We start from the raw sequence: 13,134 nt of genomic DNA, 5'->3' as shown, positions 1-13,134 counted from the left end.
AAAGAAGGAAATGCCTCTTCTAGAAGGTATTTCAGATATGGTAGGACACCCTGCCCCCCCTTCCCTTAACTCCTTCGCAAGCATCAGGGAACATCTAGACATCAGCAAGGCAGCTCCAACAGGGCCGTCAGATTGTCTGGAGTTTCCCTGTAGTCCTTCTTTCCCCCCCACTTGGGCTCAGGATTTCAGAACCAGGCCCACTGGCCACAGTGCGCTGGACACGGCTCTCTATTTCTGACCGTGGCTATGACAGGGAGACCCAGCCAATGGGCCAGGGAAGTTGGAGGACCAGATGATGCTGACAATCTGGGGCGGGGAGAGAGAGTATAACTTATGGGCAAAGGGAAGTGCTACCCGCTCCAGGGGTCCCAGAAATTTCCCCTTGGGGCAACAAGATGGTGGGCAGTAGCAGGCGGTGGTTAAAAGCACAGGGTGTCATGGCAGATCGACCTGTATTTGACTGCCAGCTCTGGTCAGATGACCTTCAGCAAATCTGAGCACCAGCTTTCTATTACATAAAATAGCAACATGAATAGCATGTAAACATCATGGAGTGGCTGTTGTGAGTCTTAAATGAGACCATACATGGAAAGAGGTTAGCATAATGCCTGGCATTTTATTTTTAATAAAAATAGCTATTAATACTATTCTACTTTTCCATCATGGACCAATAAACCAATTACTTTACAGGAAAAGGGCAGAGAATATTTCATTTCAGTGGACACAGGTAAATGCTTAAGCTGGTGCATACAAGAGAAAGTCTAAAAGCTAATGAAGTGGCATCATAATAATGCTGGAAAGAACAGGGCAGAGAACAGGCAGCAGGGGAGAGTGAATGGTAAAGGCAGGAAGGAATCCCAGAGAGGCAGGTGCAGTTCAATTCTAGACAAAGTTCTTGGTCTAGCAGAATGTTCATGAGGTCCTAAGTGACCACACTGCAAATAAAAATTACACAAAGGATAAACTGCGGTAGTTTTGGAGATGAGTAGGGAGGTGCATATAAGAATAGGAGAAATGGACAGAAAATGTCACCTTCTGAAAAGAAAACTGGCAAAAATCAATCAAATTAACCATCTTTGATGCCTGCCTTTTTTCTTTTTTTCTTCCATATTCAAGTGTGGCTATCTAGTATACAGCATACAACATGACTGCAAAATGTATGGGAAGAGGTCATCACAGATCAATCACAGCCAATAGACTAGTTATAAGGCAAAAAATAAATGAAACCATCAATTTTAAAAGCAATTTTATGGTGAATATTACCAGTAGAAATAACTAACACAAAAAGAAGCCAATTATGGCTTAAAAAATTCACACAGTAAAAACATTAAATCACCAGGAAAATTTGTTGTAGTAGAAATAATAGTTCTATAAGAAAATTTGGGACTTCCCTGGCAGTCCAGTGGTTAAGACACTGCACTTCCAGTGCAGGGGGAGTGGGTTCAATCCCTGGTCAGGGAACTGAGATCCCACATGCTGTGGGATGCAACCAAAAAAAAAAAAAAGGAAAAAATTGGAAAAAAAAAAAAGAAAATTCATAATGGCAGCTTTCATAATATTAAAAAAAATCAACAAAAAATCTTAGTTATAAATTTTACACAGGAAAGAAATCACTCCAGTAAAAATAATTTTGGTACAATAAAAATGGCAATGAGAAACAACTGGAAATAGTGTATTACAATAGAGAAAATTAAGGTCTTAAATTCGCTTAAGAATGTTCTCCTCAGAAAGTATTTTCTTCAACAAAACTCCATCAGTGTTATTAAAATTCCAATGAAAATGTTCTACTCTTAAACATAGAATTAAGATGTCTTTGGGGAGAAAACTAACAAGTCAGATGGGTGGTGAACACATCCTGTTTCCATAGAGCCCTTGCAGGAATTGCACTCTCTGGGACAGTGTAGACCTGAGCTGCTGACAAGGCCAGTGCCTCCGTGGAGGCAGGAAGCTCACTGCCTGCTTCCTAGATGGCTCCTCTAGAGGATACCCAGCCCCAGGACGGCTTTAGAAGGCAATGAAAGATAAACTCCAGTGTTAGATGGTGACTGGTTCTGTGTACTACAAGGAAAATTCTTGGATGATGAGAATTTGACCAAAAGAGTATGGGAGAGAGAGAGAAAGAAGAAGAAAGGAGGAGGGAGAGAAAAGGAGAGAAGGCGGGGGAGAAGGGGGAGGAGAGGAAGCGGAGGGAGAGGAGAGGGGGTCAGAGCAGAGGGAAGGGAGGTGCAAACATGGGCACTGTCCAGCACAGTGGTACTCTAGCCGGCCAGTAAAAGGCTCAGAGTGGAGACAATAATTCTTCAGATTCTGCCATAGCACAGGTGGATTTTTTAAAGGCCACCTGGCTTCCTTTAATCTGATTCCATCCTCACCAAGCAGCCATTAGATCACTTATTTGGTGTCGGGGTTACTGTGACACGGGGAGAGAGTTTCCTCAATAACTAGCCTTGCTTTTGGAGCCCAACAGGCGGAGTGCATATTTCAGCTCACAGTTGCCGTCCCTGTCTTGGCAACCTCAGGATGGGAAGAGATGCACACGGAACAGAAGGAAGGAGGGAGACCCGCCTCTTTCCCCTATTTTGATCCCTGGAAAGGTCTGTCCCTAATTGAGATGAAATGCTTGGAGCCCGTGAATGTGGTATCGTAATTTTTCTAAGCCCAAATCAGTCGCTTAGTATCTGATCGTCCCTGAGTGAACTGAAAGAACTGAGTTTCCAAAACTAAAAAGTTTCCAAGCAGGACTCCAATGACCCCAGCAGGACCTCCCTGGACTCCTGTTGGCATTCTTGGCTGTCTTTTTAGCTGCAACATGAGTTATTGGGAAGGCTCTTTCAGAAGAAAGAAGTGTAAGGCGTTTCCAGAGACTTGGAACAGACTCTGAGACACACAGCCTCCTCTTCACCACCCACTCCTCTCCAGAAATCTGAAGACAGGGTAGCTGGTCAGATGCTTGGCAAATCTTCAATCAGCTCCTCAGATGGCTGGTTTCAAGTGGCTATTCTGGGCTTCTACACGCAGAGACATACAATGGATAATTGGAATCAATAGCTCTAATAATAAAAAGTTTCCAAATTGCATTTTTCATTTTTCCTTCTTTAGAGAGCACGAAATAAATGTGCTAAGATTTCACGGAAACATCATCTCATTTTCCACAGCCAAGTGATATACGGGAGAACTCCTTATAAGGCATTAGACCAGCTCTGCTGTTTATTTCCATCACAAATCGGGTTGCTTTTTATGAGAATCTGTGTTTATAGAAGGTGAAGAGAGAACCAAGTGGGAAAAGAGGAGAATATTTCTTAAAAATTTCTACGATTTACTGAGCTAATCCTGACAAGAACCGCACAGGCTCTGGGTCCTTATTCCCATGTTGAAGTTGAGAACATGGTGGGATGAGGTTTAGGAAGTGGACAACTAGCCCGAAGTCCCCCAACCAGAGGACAGGAGAGCCTTCTTCCTTCTCCTCCATCCTCCTCCTCTCTCCTTTCCTCTCTTCCTCCTTTTTATTTTTGACAGCTTTATTGTGGTATAAATTACATTACATAACAGTTATCCATTGTAAGTGCACCATACAATGATTTTAGTAAATGTATTAGATTATGCAACCATCACCACAATCCATTTTACACCATTTTCATCCCTCCAACAAGTTCTCTCACATCCATGTGTGGTCAGCCCTCAGTCCTATCCCCAGCCTGGGCAATCCCTGATTTACTCTCTTTTCTGAAAGTTTGCCCTTTCTGGACATTTCATATAAATGGAACCACACAATATTTAGTCTTCTGATTTGGCTTCTTTCAACCTGTGTAAACACTTTGCTCCATTTTACTGCTTAATAGTATTCTACTGTGTGGACTGACCACATATTGTACATCAGTTCACCCACCGATGGACATTTCGGCTGTTTCCAGTTTTTGGTTATTAGGTATAATGCACATACAAGCACATGTATTTTCATTTCTCTTGGATATATACGTAGGCGTGGAATTGCTGGGTCATATGGTAACTTTAACTTCTTGAGGACTTTTGAGGAAGTGTTTTCCAAAGTGGCTGCACCATTTTACATTCCCACCTGTAATGCATGAGGGTTCCAATTTCTCCACATCCTCATCAACACTGTCAGTCTTTCTGGTTGGAGCCATTTTAGTGGGTGTCAAGTGGTACTGCACTATGGTTTTGATTTGCATTTCCTTAATAACTAATGATGTTGAACATCTTTTCATGTGCTTATTGGCCATTCATATATATTCTTTGAAAAAATGTTCAATTCTTGACTCATCTTTTAATTGGGTTGTTTGTCTTATTATTGACATGTAAGAGATCTTAATATGTTCCAGACACAAGTACGAAATATTTTACCAGATATTCGATTTGTGAATATTTTCTCCCAGTCTGTGGTTTGTCTTTTCATTTTCTTAAATGGTATCTTTTGAAGCGCAAAAGTTTTTAATTTGATGAAATTCAATTTATCATCGTTTTCTTTTACAGATCATGTTTTTGGTGTCATATCTAAGAACTCTGCCTAACACAAGGTCATGAAAATTTTCTCTACGTTTCCTTCAGAAGTTTTATCATTTTAGCTCTTATATGTAGGTCTATGTTTCATTTAAAATTTGTGTATGGTGTGAGGTAAGGGTTCAAATTCATCTTTCTAATATGGACAACCAGTTTCTTTACTTGTTATGTGTTTTTTCAGATTTTTTATTTCTTCCTGAGTCGTTTGTTTTGGTAATTGTGGCTTTCTAAGAATTTGTTCATTTATCTAAGTTGTCTAATTTGTAGCATAAAGTTAAAATCCTTTAAATTTCTGTAAGGTTGATGGTGATGCCCCCGCTTTCATTCCCGATTTTGGTAATTCACATCTTCTCTCTTTTTCTCTGTCTTGTTTTGGAGTGGAGGGTCAGGGGAGTATAGTTACAGGTTTGTCAGTTTTGTTGATCTTCTCTAAGGACTAACTTTTGGGCTCACTGATATTCTCTGTTGTTTTCCGTATTCTATTTCATTGATTTCCACTGTCATCTTTAATATTTCCTTACTCCTACTTGCTTTGAGTTCAGTTTGCTCTTCTTTTTCCAGTTTCTTAAGGTGAAAGTTTCAGTTTCTGGTTTTTTCCATGCTCCACTCCAAATCAAGTCAGCCCCTCCGACAGGGATGCTGCTGTTTTTCAGGGCTTGTCCTGTCCAGGTAGAACTTCCTCACCTCTGAATGCAGGTTGGCGATTAGAGCAGCCCCAGGACAGAATGCCATAGACTCCCACTGTTCCTACCCAAAGTTCGTCAGTTTTTCATGAATAGCCATTCCTCAAATTCCAGAGTCATGAAATGATTGTTTCTGACTGTTTTGTCTAGGCTTATCATTGCCCTTCAGGGAAGGAGGTGCCAGCCTACTAATTTCTGCCATGCCAAAGCCCTGTCTCTACAGCCCCTTTTCTCTCCTTCACAGGAAACAAAATTTGGTTTTATCCTTTACCCCATCTAGTTCTCTCACAGAATCTGTGTCTCTGCGGGGCGGAGACATGGGGGCAGAGGTTTTTAAAAATTGCTTATGTTGAAAAATACTGCTCTGAGGTTATCAACTTTAAGAAAAAAAACAAAAAACTAAACAAAACAAAAAACTTGCACTTCAGTGAATCATTCAACTTCTTCCATGTTAATGATGGAAAGTCTGTGCCTCTTAGAATCTGCATTCATAATAGAGAATTCCAATGGCACTCTTTATTATCCACTTTGTAAGGAAGGCAAAAAAAAACCCCAGTTCCTGATCTTGCTGATTCTGCAGATGCTCCTAGCACTAATAGGGAGGTGGGAGGGAAAAAAGGATCACGGCAGGAAAATGCTTAACGGCCAGTGTGGGGAGCTGGGCTGTCTGCACACTGCTTGAGTAGGAGTTTTGAGCTTGTGCCAATTTGACATGGGCATAGACTATGCAGTTTCTATAGACCCGGTTCTATTCCTTGAAGGAAACTGGGCCTTCAAGAACAAAAACATCCCTAAAGAACAACAGATGAGACCCAGGAGACCTGGGTTGAAGGCTCTGGCTCTGCCACTTTCTCCCATTTAACCACTTTGGGGCTTCGTTTTCTTATTTGTAAAATGGGTGTAATAATAAAGTCTTCCTCACAAACTTGCTGGGATGTGATCAAATTCAATGACGGTCATGGATGGCCTTTACAGATTATTAACAAGCTATAAATGTAGGCTTTAGATTATGAAATAATACCCTGTGCTCAGATCTCAGTATGTGGTGTCAAAGAAAGGGACTGTCTCCCCACTTCCCTACCTCAGGACACAAGGAAGCTGCAGCCCAGCAGACAACTCACATACACTCCCATCATCCACTCCTTTACTGCTCCCCTCCCAGGTGACAGGGATGAAGGATGGAAGCAGATGCTCAGAGAAGGACATGGCTATGCTTCAGCACTTGGGGAGGTGGACCAGAGCAGATGGTGCCTATCAAGACCCACACTTGTACCTCTTTATACTGTGGAAAGTGGGGGTCTTTCATCGGAGTGGGCTGTGAAGGGAAGCCCACTGGGAGAGAACTATTTCTGTCAAATGATTTTTCATGCCTAAACTTTATGTTCACACTGAGTCATCCCAGCCCCCTGCCAGGCTTGTCAAATTATCACTGTACCACAGCAAAGCTACACATTCACAAAAGCAAACTTTTAAGAGGAAGCTCTCTTTTTAATTAAAAAAAGGACCTTAAGGTTCTTTGTATGAGGGATTAGGATTGGTCTTAATATCTTTAAAATGGATTGCTGTAAATTTTTAATCCTAGGATTTCCAATATCTAAGGAAAAATAAAGCCATTCACCTCAATATATACCAGAAATATACATCTTTGTTATGCCTTAATAAAGGAAATGCTGGATCCTAGGCTGGATAAATAGGACAGCAGTCTAAGATGTAACATTTCCAGGTTTATATCATGGAAACCAGAGTTCAGCTATGATGATAATAAAAGGGAATAAAGCAGCCACCAGGAACTGCAGCTTTCACAACAGAGGCTCCTTCTCAGAGCGGACTCGGACGCTCGGGTTTCAAAGAGCTCGGTGGCAGTGGCCTGCCTGATGGCACCGCCAGCTTGCCTCCAGTGCACCGGTCCCTCAGCCTTACCTCCGACCACCTTCCATCCCACCTCCTACTCAGGTCATCCTCAGGCCAAGTGAATGAAAACTTCGGGACTCCTCCCCGGGGACTTGGCACTGTCCAGCGCCCAGCCCCTCCTGCACGGGCTCCTCGTCTGTCCTCCCGCACTGGGGCTGAGCACAGGTGGGCAGTGACCAGAGGCTAAGGGCGGACCTTCAGGGTTACCTATTTGCCTTTCCAGGTCGGCGGCTTCATCAGGTGTGGCTCGTGGAAGGACACCAGGGTCGCTGAAGCTCGTGCGCAGCAGGGTCCCCATCACAAAGAAGAACAGAATGCCACCGACCACGGGGATGGCAGGGGTGATTTTCACTGCTAGATATGGACAGCTGCCAGCAGGTTGGGAAGGCAGGAGGGGAGGGGAGAAAGAAAGGAAATGGAAATACAATGTCAGTAATCAACAGTAATCACTCTGTATTTTCCAAGAAACTAACGGCTTTTTTGGAGAAGCAAAATTGATTTCCATTAAAAATTCATCTGTGTTTTAAGCATGTACATTTGGGGAGGTCTGCAATTCTCTCTTGTGGACAATTTAACCCCCCTTCTCAGCTACAGTAATCCTTTGCTCCCACCGTGGTACTCAGGAAAGACATTGGCAGAAAAATTAAAATAATCCTGCTTGTACAATCAATGTAAGATGCACAGAGCTTGCACCCTTTGTACTGTAAACACAGCACATGATTTATGTGATTCTCCACCCATCCCTGGAATTGCATAACACAGGACGACACCAGCTTGGAACTGTCTTCATCATACCCGGCCTTTCCTCCCTGGGTCAAACAACTCAAGGCCCAGAACGCAGAGAACCACAAGCCACCCTCAAAAGGCAAGAAATCATTTTTTCAATATTTTGCAGCTAATCTATCCAAAAGAGGTTAATGAGCTACGGAAATGTACTTGCAGGCCGTTTCCGAAGAGGATTAAAAGCATTTAGGCAGCTGGAATATAACAATCTCATGCTCTTCCAGAAGGCATCTGAGCTACCAACGGATGAACACGGTGCATCTCAGTTCTATGAAACCCCTTCACTGTCCTGCAGTGAATGAACTGACACGCAGCAGGGGCTGTGAGGAGTCAGGGAGAGATGCCCTTGGGACAGACTGACATCTATGCCAGCTGGCTCCAGGGATCCAGGAACCAGGTTTAAGCACCACTCTGGTCCACTGTCATTGCTCCCTGACTCTGCAGAGGCGGTGAGAGGCAGAGTGAAAATTAGCTTCGTGCCTGGAGCTGGGTGAAGGATGGCCCTGCAATGACTATGGTCAGTGTTTTGTCATCACATTCAGTAACCTCATGGGCATCGAGGAACACCACACAGAATCATGGAATTGTAACATCCAGAGTGGAAAGCACCTCCCAGATGGTCTGCCTCACCAGGAGATACTCTTCCAGATACTCAAGGCCACACAAAGAGAGGGAGCTGGAGAAGAAAGGGTTGGAAAGCTTTGCTCAAGAGGTGAGCCAGGGGCCTCATTCCCGGGGTGTTGGGGACAGCACCCCACTCCTGTGCAGTACTTGCAGGGAGGTGGCAAGGTCTCTGATGGGATGGCAAGGGGATGCTGGCAAGCATCCAGGCCTCGGGGACCACAGGCCACGGACCCCTTTGCTGAGACCAACATCAGGCAAGTTAGAGCATCTCGTTTTCGAGCGGCTGGTGACTCAGACAGGTCTATGTGGAGTGGTTACTGTGAATTAAAGACCAAGGGCCTGTCCTGAATCCCCTGCTCTGCAGAAACCAGAGACTTTCCAGCCACTTTAAGAAGACGGAAGAGTAACCCCAAACATGACTAGGTAAGATTTCCCACCAGACAAGTGGACTGCGGTCTCCAAGAGAATCACCTGATTTAGAGACACAAAATATGTGACATTTCTAACTTCTGTTTCATCTTTCCCACACCAGCTCCCCTGCAGAAACAGAACAGAATGAACGACAGAGAGTATCAGATCACACTTGGGCTGGGTTGCCTGTTGTGACTTCTCTTCACAGGATTCATGGGAAACCATAAAAAACGATTAATTGTCTGTCCTGCATCAACGTCCCCGCCCAAACTCCCAGGCACTTAGAGCCTTTTGGAACATCCTCAGAGATTCTCGTAGGAAAGTGAATTTGGCAAAGAGGACAAGAAGATATACGGAGATTGCTGTGGAAAAAAGGAACACAGGAGTGTCTAAGCGGAAGAAATACCCTTTGTGAAAGCATTCACTTTAATTATGGAAAGGACTTATTTAATCCAATGGATTTTGTTGCGTAAAAAAAGAGTCACTGCTTTTCCTAGAGTGTTTTCAGACAAACACTGACATAATTAAAACTCTTTAGTGGGCTTCCAGTTTTCTTAAAAATTTGATTTTATAATTTTAGGTACTGAAAAGCTTCAAATGAAACACTTTCCTGCAACAGAGATCCACTAGTTCTGAAAATTAGAAAGAAAACATTTAAAAGATGGTGCTGCTTGGGGTGCCTCCTGTTTTTGTTTTTGTTTTGCCTTTGGGAGCCCTTCTTTTATTGGGAAATAAATACAGAGTCAAACAGGTGGGCCAGCCCTACAGCCTAACACAGAACTTGCATTTCAACTTGACACACGTAGAGAATAAAAGTCTTGTCAGGAAATGACCATCTTCCCTTTAAAGATTCAGTATAAAGTGACAATCAAAATCCTATTTAATACTGCCCTGAAATGTTCACATGGCTGCATCCCAGCTCTAGGGTACAGTGCAGTGCCAGGGGCTACAGAAATAGATACCTTTTCAAGGCATGTCTATTATGTTAAATGGAGCACGTTTGGACTGTGACGTGGAGCTTTTATGAAGAGCTGGAGATAAATATCAGTTGCTACAAGTCTATTGATTAAATCTCTGACTGTGCTATCAATCGAGTTAATATCAAGGAACTCAAACTCCAAAGAACATTAGAAAGTATTTGTGTCATAAAATATGACATTATCTTTGTTACTCTTATTGTCATATAACCTGAAATTGTATTAAGCCTTGAAAATGTGCTAGTGTACCACAATCAGAAATAAACACAGTCCATATTAAAGGCACAAAATTGACCCTGATACTAATAAATTTCAATTTATATAGATTAGCCTTAAAACTTTTTTTTAGTCCAAAAGAATCTACTCTAGGTGGACCTCTTTTTTTTTTTTTTTTTTTTTTAACAAAATCGTTAGGAAAATGATCAATTGTGTAGAGGAGAATTTTTCCAGAACTTAAATTCATAATTCAACAGAAGAATGCCTGTTTGAACAAAGGCGGAGAATACAACAGGCCAACTTTTTCCTCTTTCTCATTATTAATGAGTTTGAATAAGAAACAACTGGAACAGTTGTTAAGTGGCTGCACCCAGGTCACAGCTGGACAATATTACCTGGAGAGACCAGCCAGTAGGATGTGATCCACCTTGGGTGTTTAGGGGTGGAATTTATTTAGCTCCATTTGGCTTCTCCAAAGATGGATACTTCAGTGCTGTTGGAACCCTCCCGTGGAGTTGATTTAGTAGATCTTAGGTTATGGTGTATTTGTTTCTCCCTTTTGGTTCTGAAATGTAACTTGGTTGACCTCAGAGTTTACCTGCTCACAGCAAGATGTCGTTAATGAGTAAGCCACGTCCTAAACGGTTTCTTGTTGTCCCAAGTGCACTGTATGTAGAGCTACCCACTGCTCCAGGCTGATGGCTCTGGAGGACTCCCACCACCTCCACCGGGCCTCTCCCCACCTCCTGCCAAGGATGTCTGCTGCCCTTGCCAATATCTGATATTCAGAATTAGAGATCAACGTCTTTAACTTTTCTGTCCCCTGCCACATTCTCATGGAGGAGACAAGACCCTGTGATTTAAGTTGTTTGCACCTGAGTGTCAATTAATTTATTCAGCCCTAGTCCGGGAAAGGAGGAAGACGAAGAATCTAGTTGATGGGTAAATGCCTACTACCCTGTGAAAAACTCAGATGGATCCTGACTTTTCTGGTCATGAGATGAAGGTAACAGGAAGTCCTTCAGTCACTTTAAGTGACAGACAGTCTCATTAACTATTCCAAAGTGTAACAATCCCAATTACCAGTGGAAATTTCTAACTTGGTTTTGTGTTAAACCTCCTCCCCCTCCCCAGCTGGCCAAGTGCCGTTTCTGGCCCCTCTGTGGCTGGAGAAGAAAGGACATGGGGGTAGGACAGGGGCGGGGATTTGGAAGCCCCGCCCCAAATTTGGAAGACGCTGATTTGGAAGCTCTGTTACAAGGCGGCTTTGTGTTCTCTGGGTCTACCAGATGTTTAAACCTGTCCCTCTGGAGTCTGAGTCCTTCAGAAGCCCCCTGGAAGCCTAAGGGCGCTGCCCCAGGGGTACCCGTCTCCTCTCTCCCTCTTCTTGGGTAGAGAGGAGACAGCCCTCCTCCCGCCCTAAGGCCCATCCTTCCACCGCACTGGGGCCCCATTCCCCGCCTCTCATGAACCTCAGGAGTACTGCCCTGAATTCCTCGGCTCTCTGCTTCTCGCCTGGGGGACAGCAGAACAGCCATCTCAGCCCTCTGCCTGCCCCACTTCAGGTTACCCCAAACACACCGACACATCTCTGTTCCAAAGCCTGCAATGACTCCCTTTCTCCTGCCAAATCAAGTTCAAGCTCCTTCTCTGGCGTCCATACCCCATGGTGCCTAGTCTCCAGTCTCCCCTTCTCATCTCCTGCTCTACCCCCATTTTCACACATACGGGGACAGCAACCCTGACCTCTGGCCTTCCCAGAAAGGCGCCTGCCACCCAGCCCTGGTGTCTGGAACACCCTCACCCCTAACTCAGCTTGTTAAAGCTGCCCCAACTTTCAAGTTCGCATAAGGACTTGGTGAAAAGATTTTCTTGGCTCACCCCGAGCTAAAGTGCTGGCTTCTTTTCCTAAACCTCTGTAATATATATATATATATTTTGCGGTACGCGGGCCTCTCACTGTTGCAGCCTCTCCCGTTGCGGAGCACAGGCTCCAGACGCGCAGGCTCAGCGGCCATGGCTCACGGGCCCAGCCGCTCCGCGGCATGTGGGATCTTCCCAGACCGGGGCACGAACCCGTGTCCCCAGCATCGGCAGACGGACTCTCAACCACTGCGCCACCAGGGAAGTCCCTCCGTAATATTTTTGTTTGCTTCTCTCGATGGTACTTGTGGCTGTTTGTGGACATGCTTCATGAGCCTCACTGGACTGGAAGTCCTGGAGGGTGAGACTGGGCCCTGGTCAGCGTGTGTCCTTCACAGCACCAGGCACAATGCCTCACACAGGGTAGGTATTTGACAAGTACTTGTTGAGCAATTGAATGAATGAGACCTATTCAATGAATTTTACAGTAACACAGAAAAGAGCAGGAAAGTCAAATCAGCCATATTCTCAACATTGACAATGTACCCTGTGTCTAGAACTTGCTTCTCTAACTTCTAAGCTTGCTAGGTCTTGTAACGTCCTTCAAACAGGTGCTAAGGATCTGCCCTGTTCAGGATGCTTCTGCCACTGAGAAAAGGTGGGATTGCCCACACTGAGTTTAATGTGTGCCACACACTCTAAAGTTCTAGCAGATGAAGCACCGTGTGTTGGTATAACTTTGTGCAATACTAGGTGCTCTGTGACAGTCACCCATCCTACCAGCCTCTGTATTTCAAAGGACAATGTTGAGCTGCTCATTGAAGTTTTGGACATCGCTCTCTATAAAAGCAGCAGAATTCAAGCCCCCAAGCAAACAATAAGATCAGTGCTGCACAGACACCTTCAAACTGCTGCTCAGAAAAAGCCAAGAGCGTCTGCAGTGGTGCTGGTAAAGACAAGGCAATAAGCAGACGTGGCCCACGATGGCGATAACGAGACCTCCGTAAGGAGGCGAGACTGATGGGAAAATCTCAGCTAACGCCCAGCAACTGGCACGACGTAATAGCTGAAGCGCTGCAAGGGGCAAAGAAAATGCTTAGCCCGAGCTCAGACAACTTGAAAACTGCTCCTTCACATTTCTGAGCAACTGC

At 44.3% G+C, this 13,134-nt stretch overlaps 1 protein-coding gene across 2 annotated transcripts in view; it reads right to left on the bottom strand.

Moving 5' to 3' along the window:
• ZDHHC14 (zDHHC palmitoyltransferase 14) overlaps positions 1–13,134 on the bottom strand; it is a 278,874-nt gene that overhangs the window by 101,293 nt on the left and 164,447 nt on the right. For both annotated transcript variants that reach the window (XM_081250720.1, XM_081250721.1), the window contains exon 2: positions 7,317–7,477. In XM_081250720.1, the coding sequence (XP_081106846.1) occupies positions 7,317–7,477 (161 nt within the window). The remainder of the gene's footprint in view (positions 1–7,316; positions 7,478–13,134) is intronic.

Source organism: Mesoplodon bidens, assembly GCF_964165515.1.
Source record: "Mesoplodon bidens genome assembly, chromosome: 12".
NCBI lineage: Eukaryota > Metazoa > Chordata > Mammalia > Artiodactyla > Ziphiidae > Mesoplodon > Mesoplodon bidens.
Note: the sequence above shows the minus strand (reverse complement) of the source record. Positions and strands in the feature narration are given on the sequence as shown.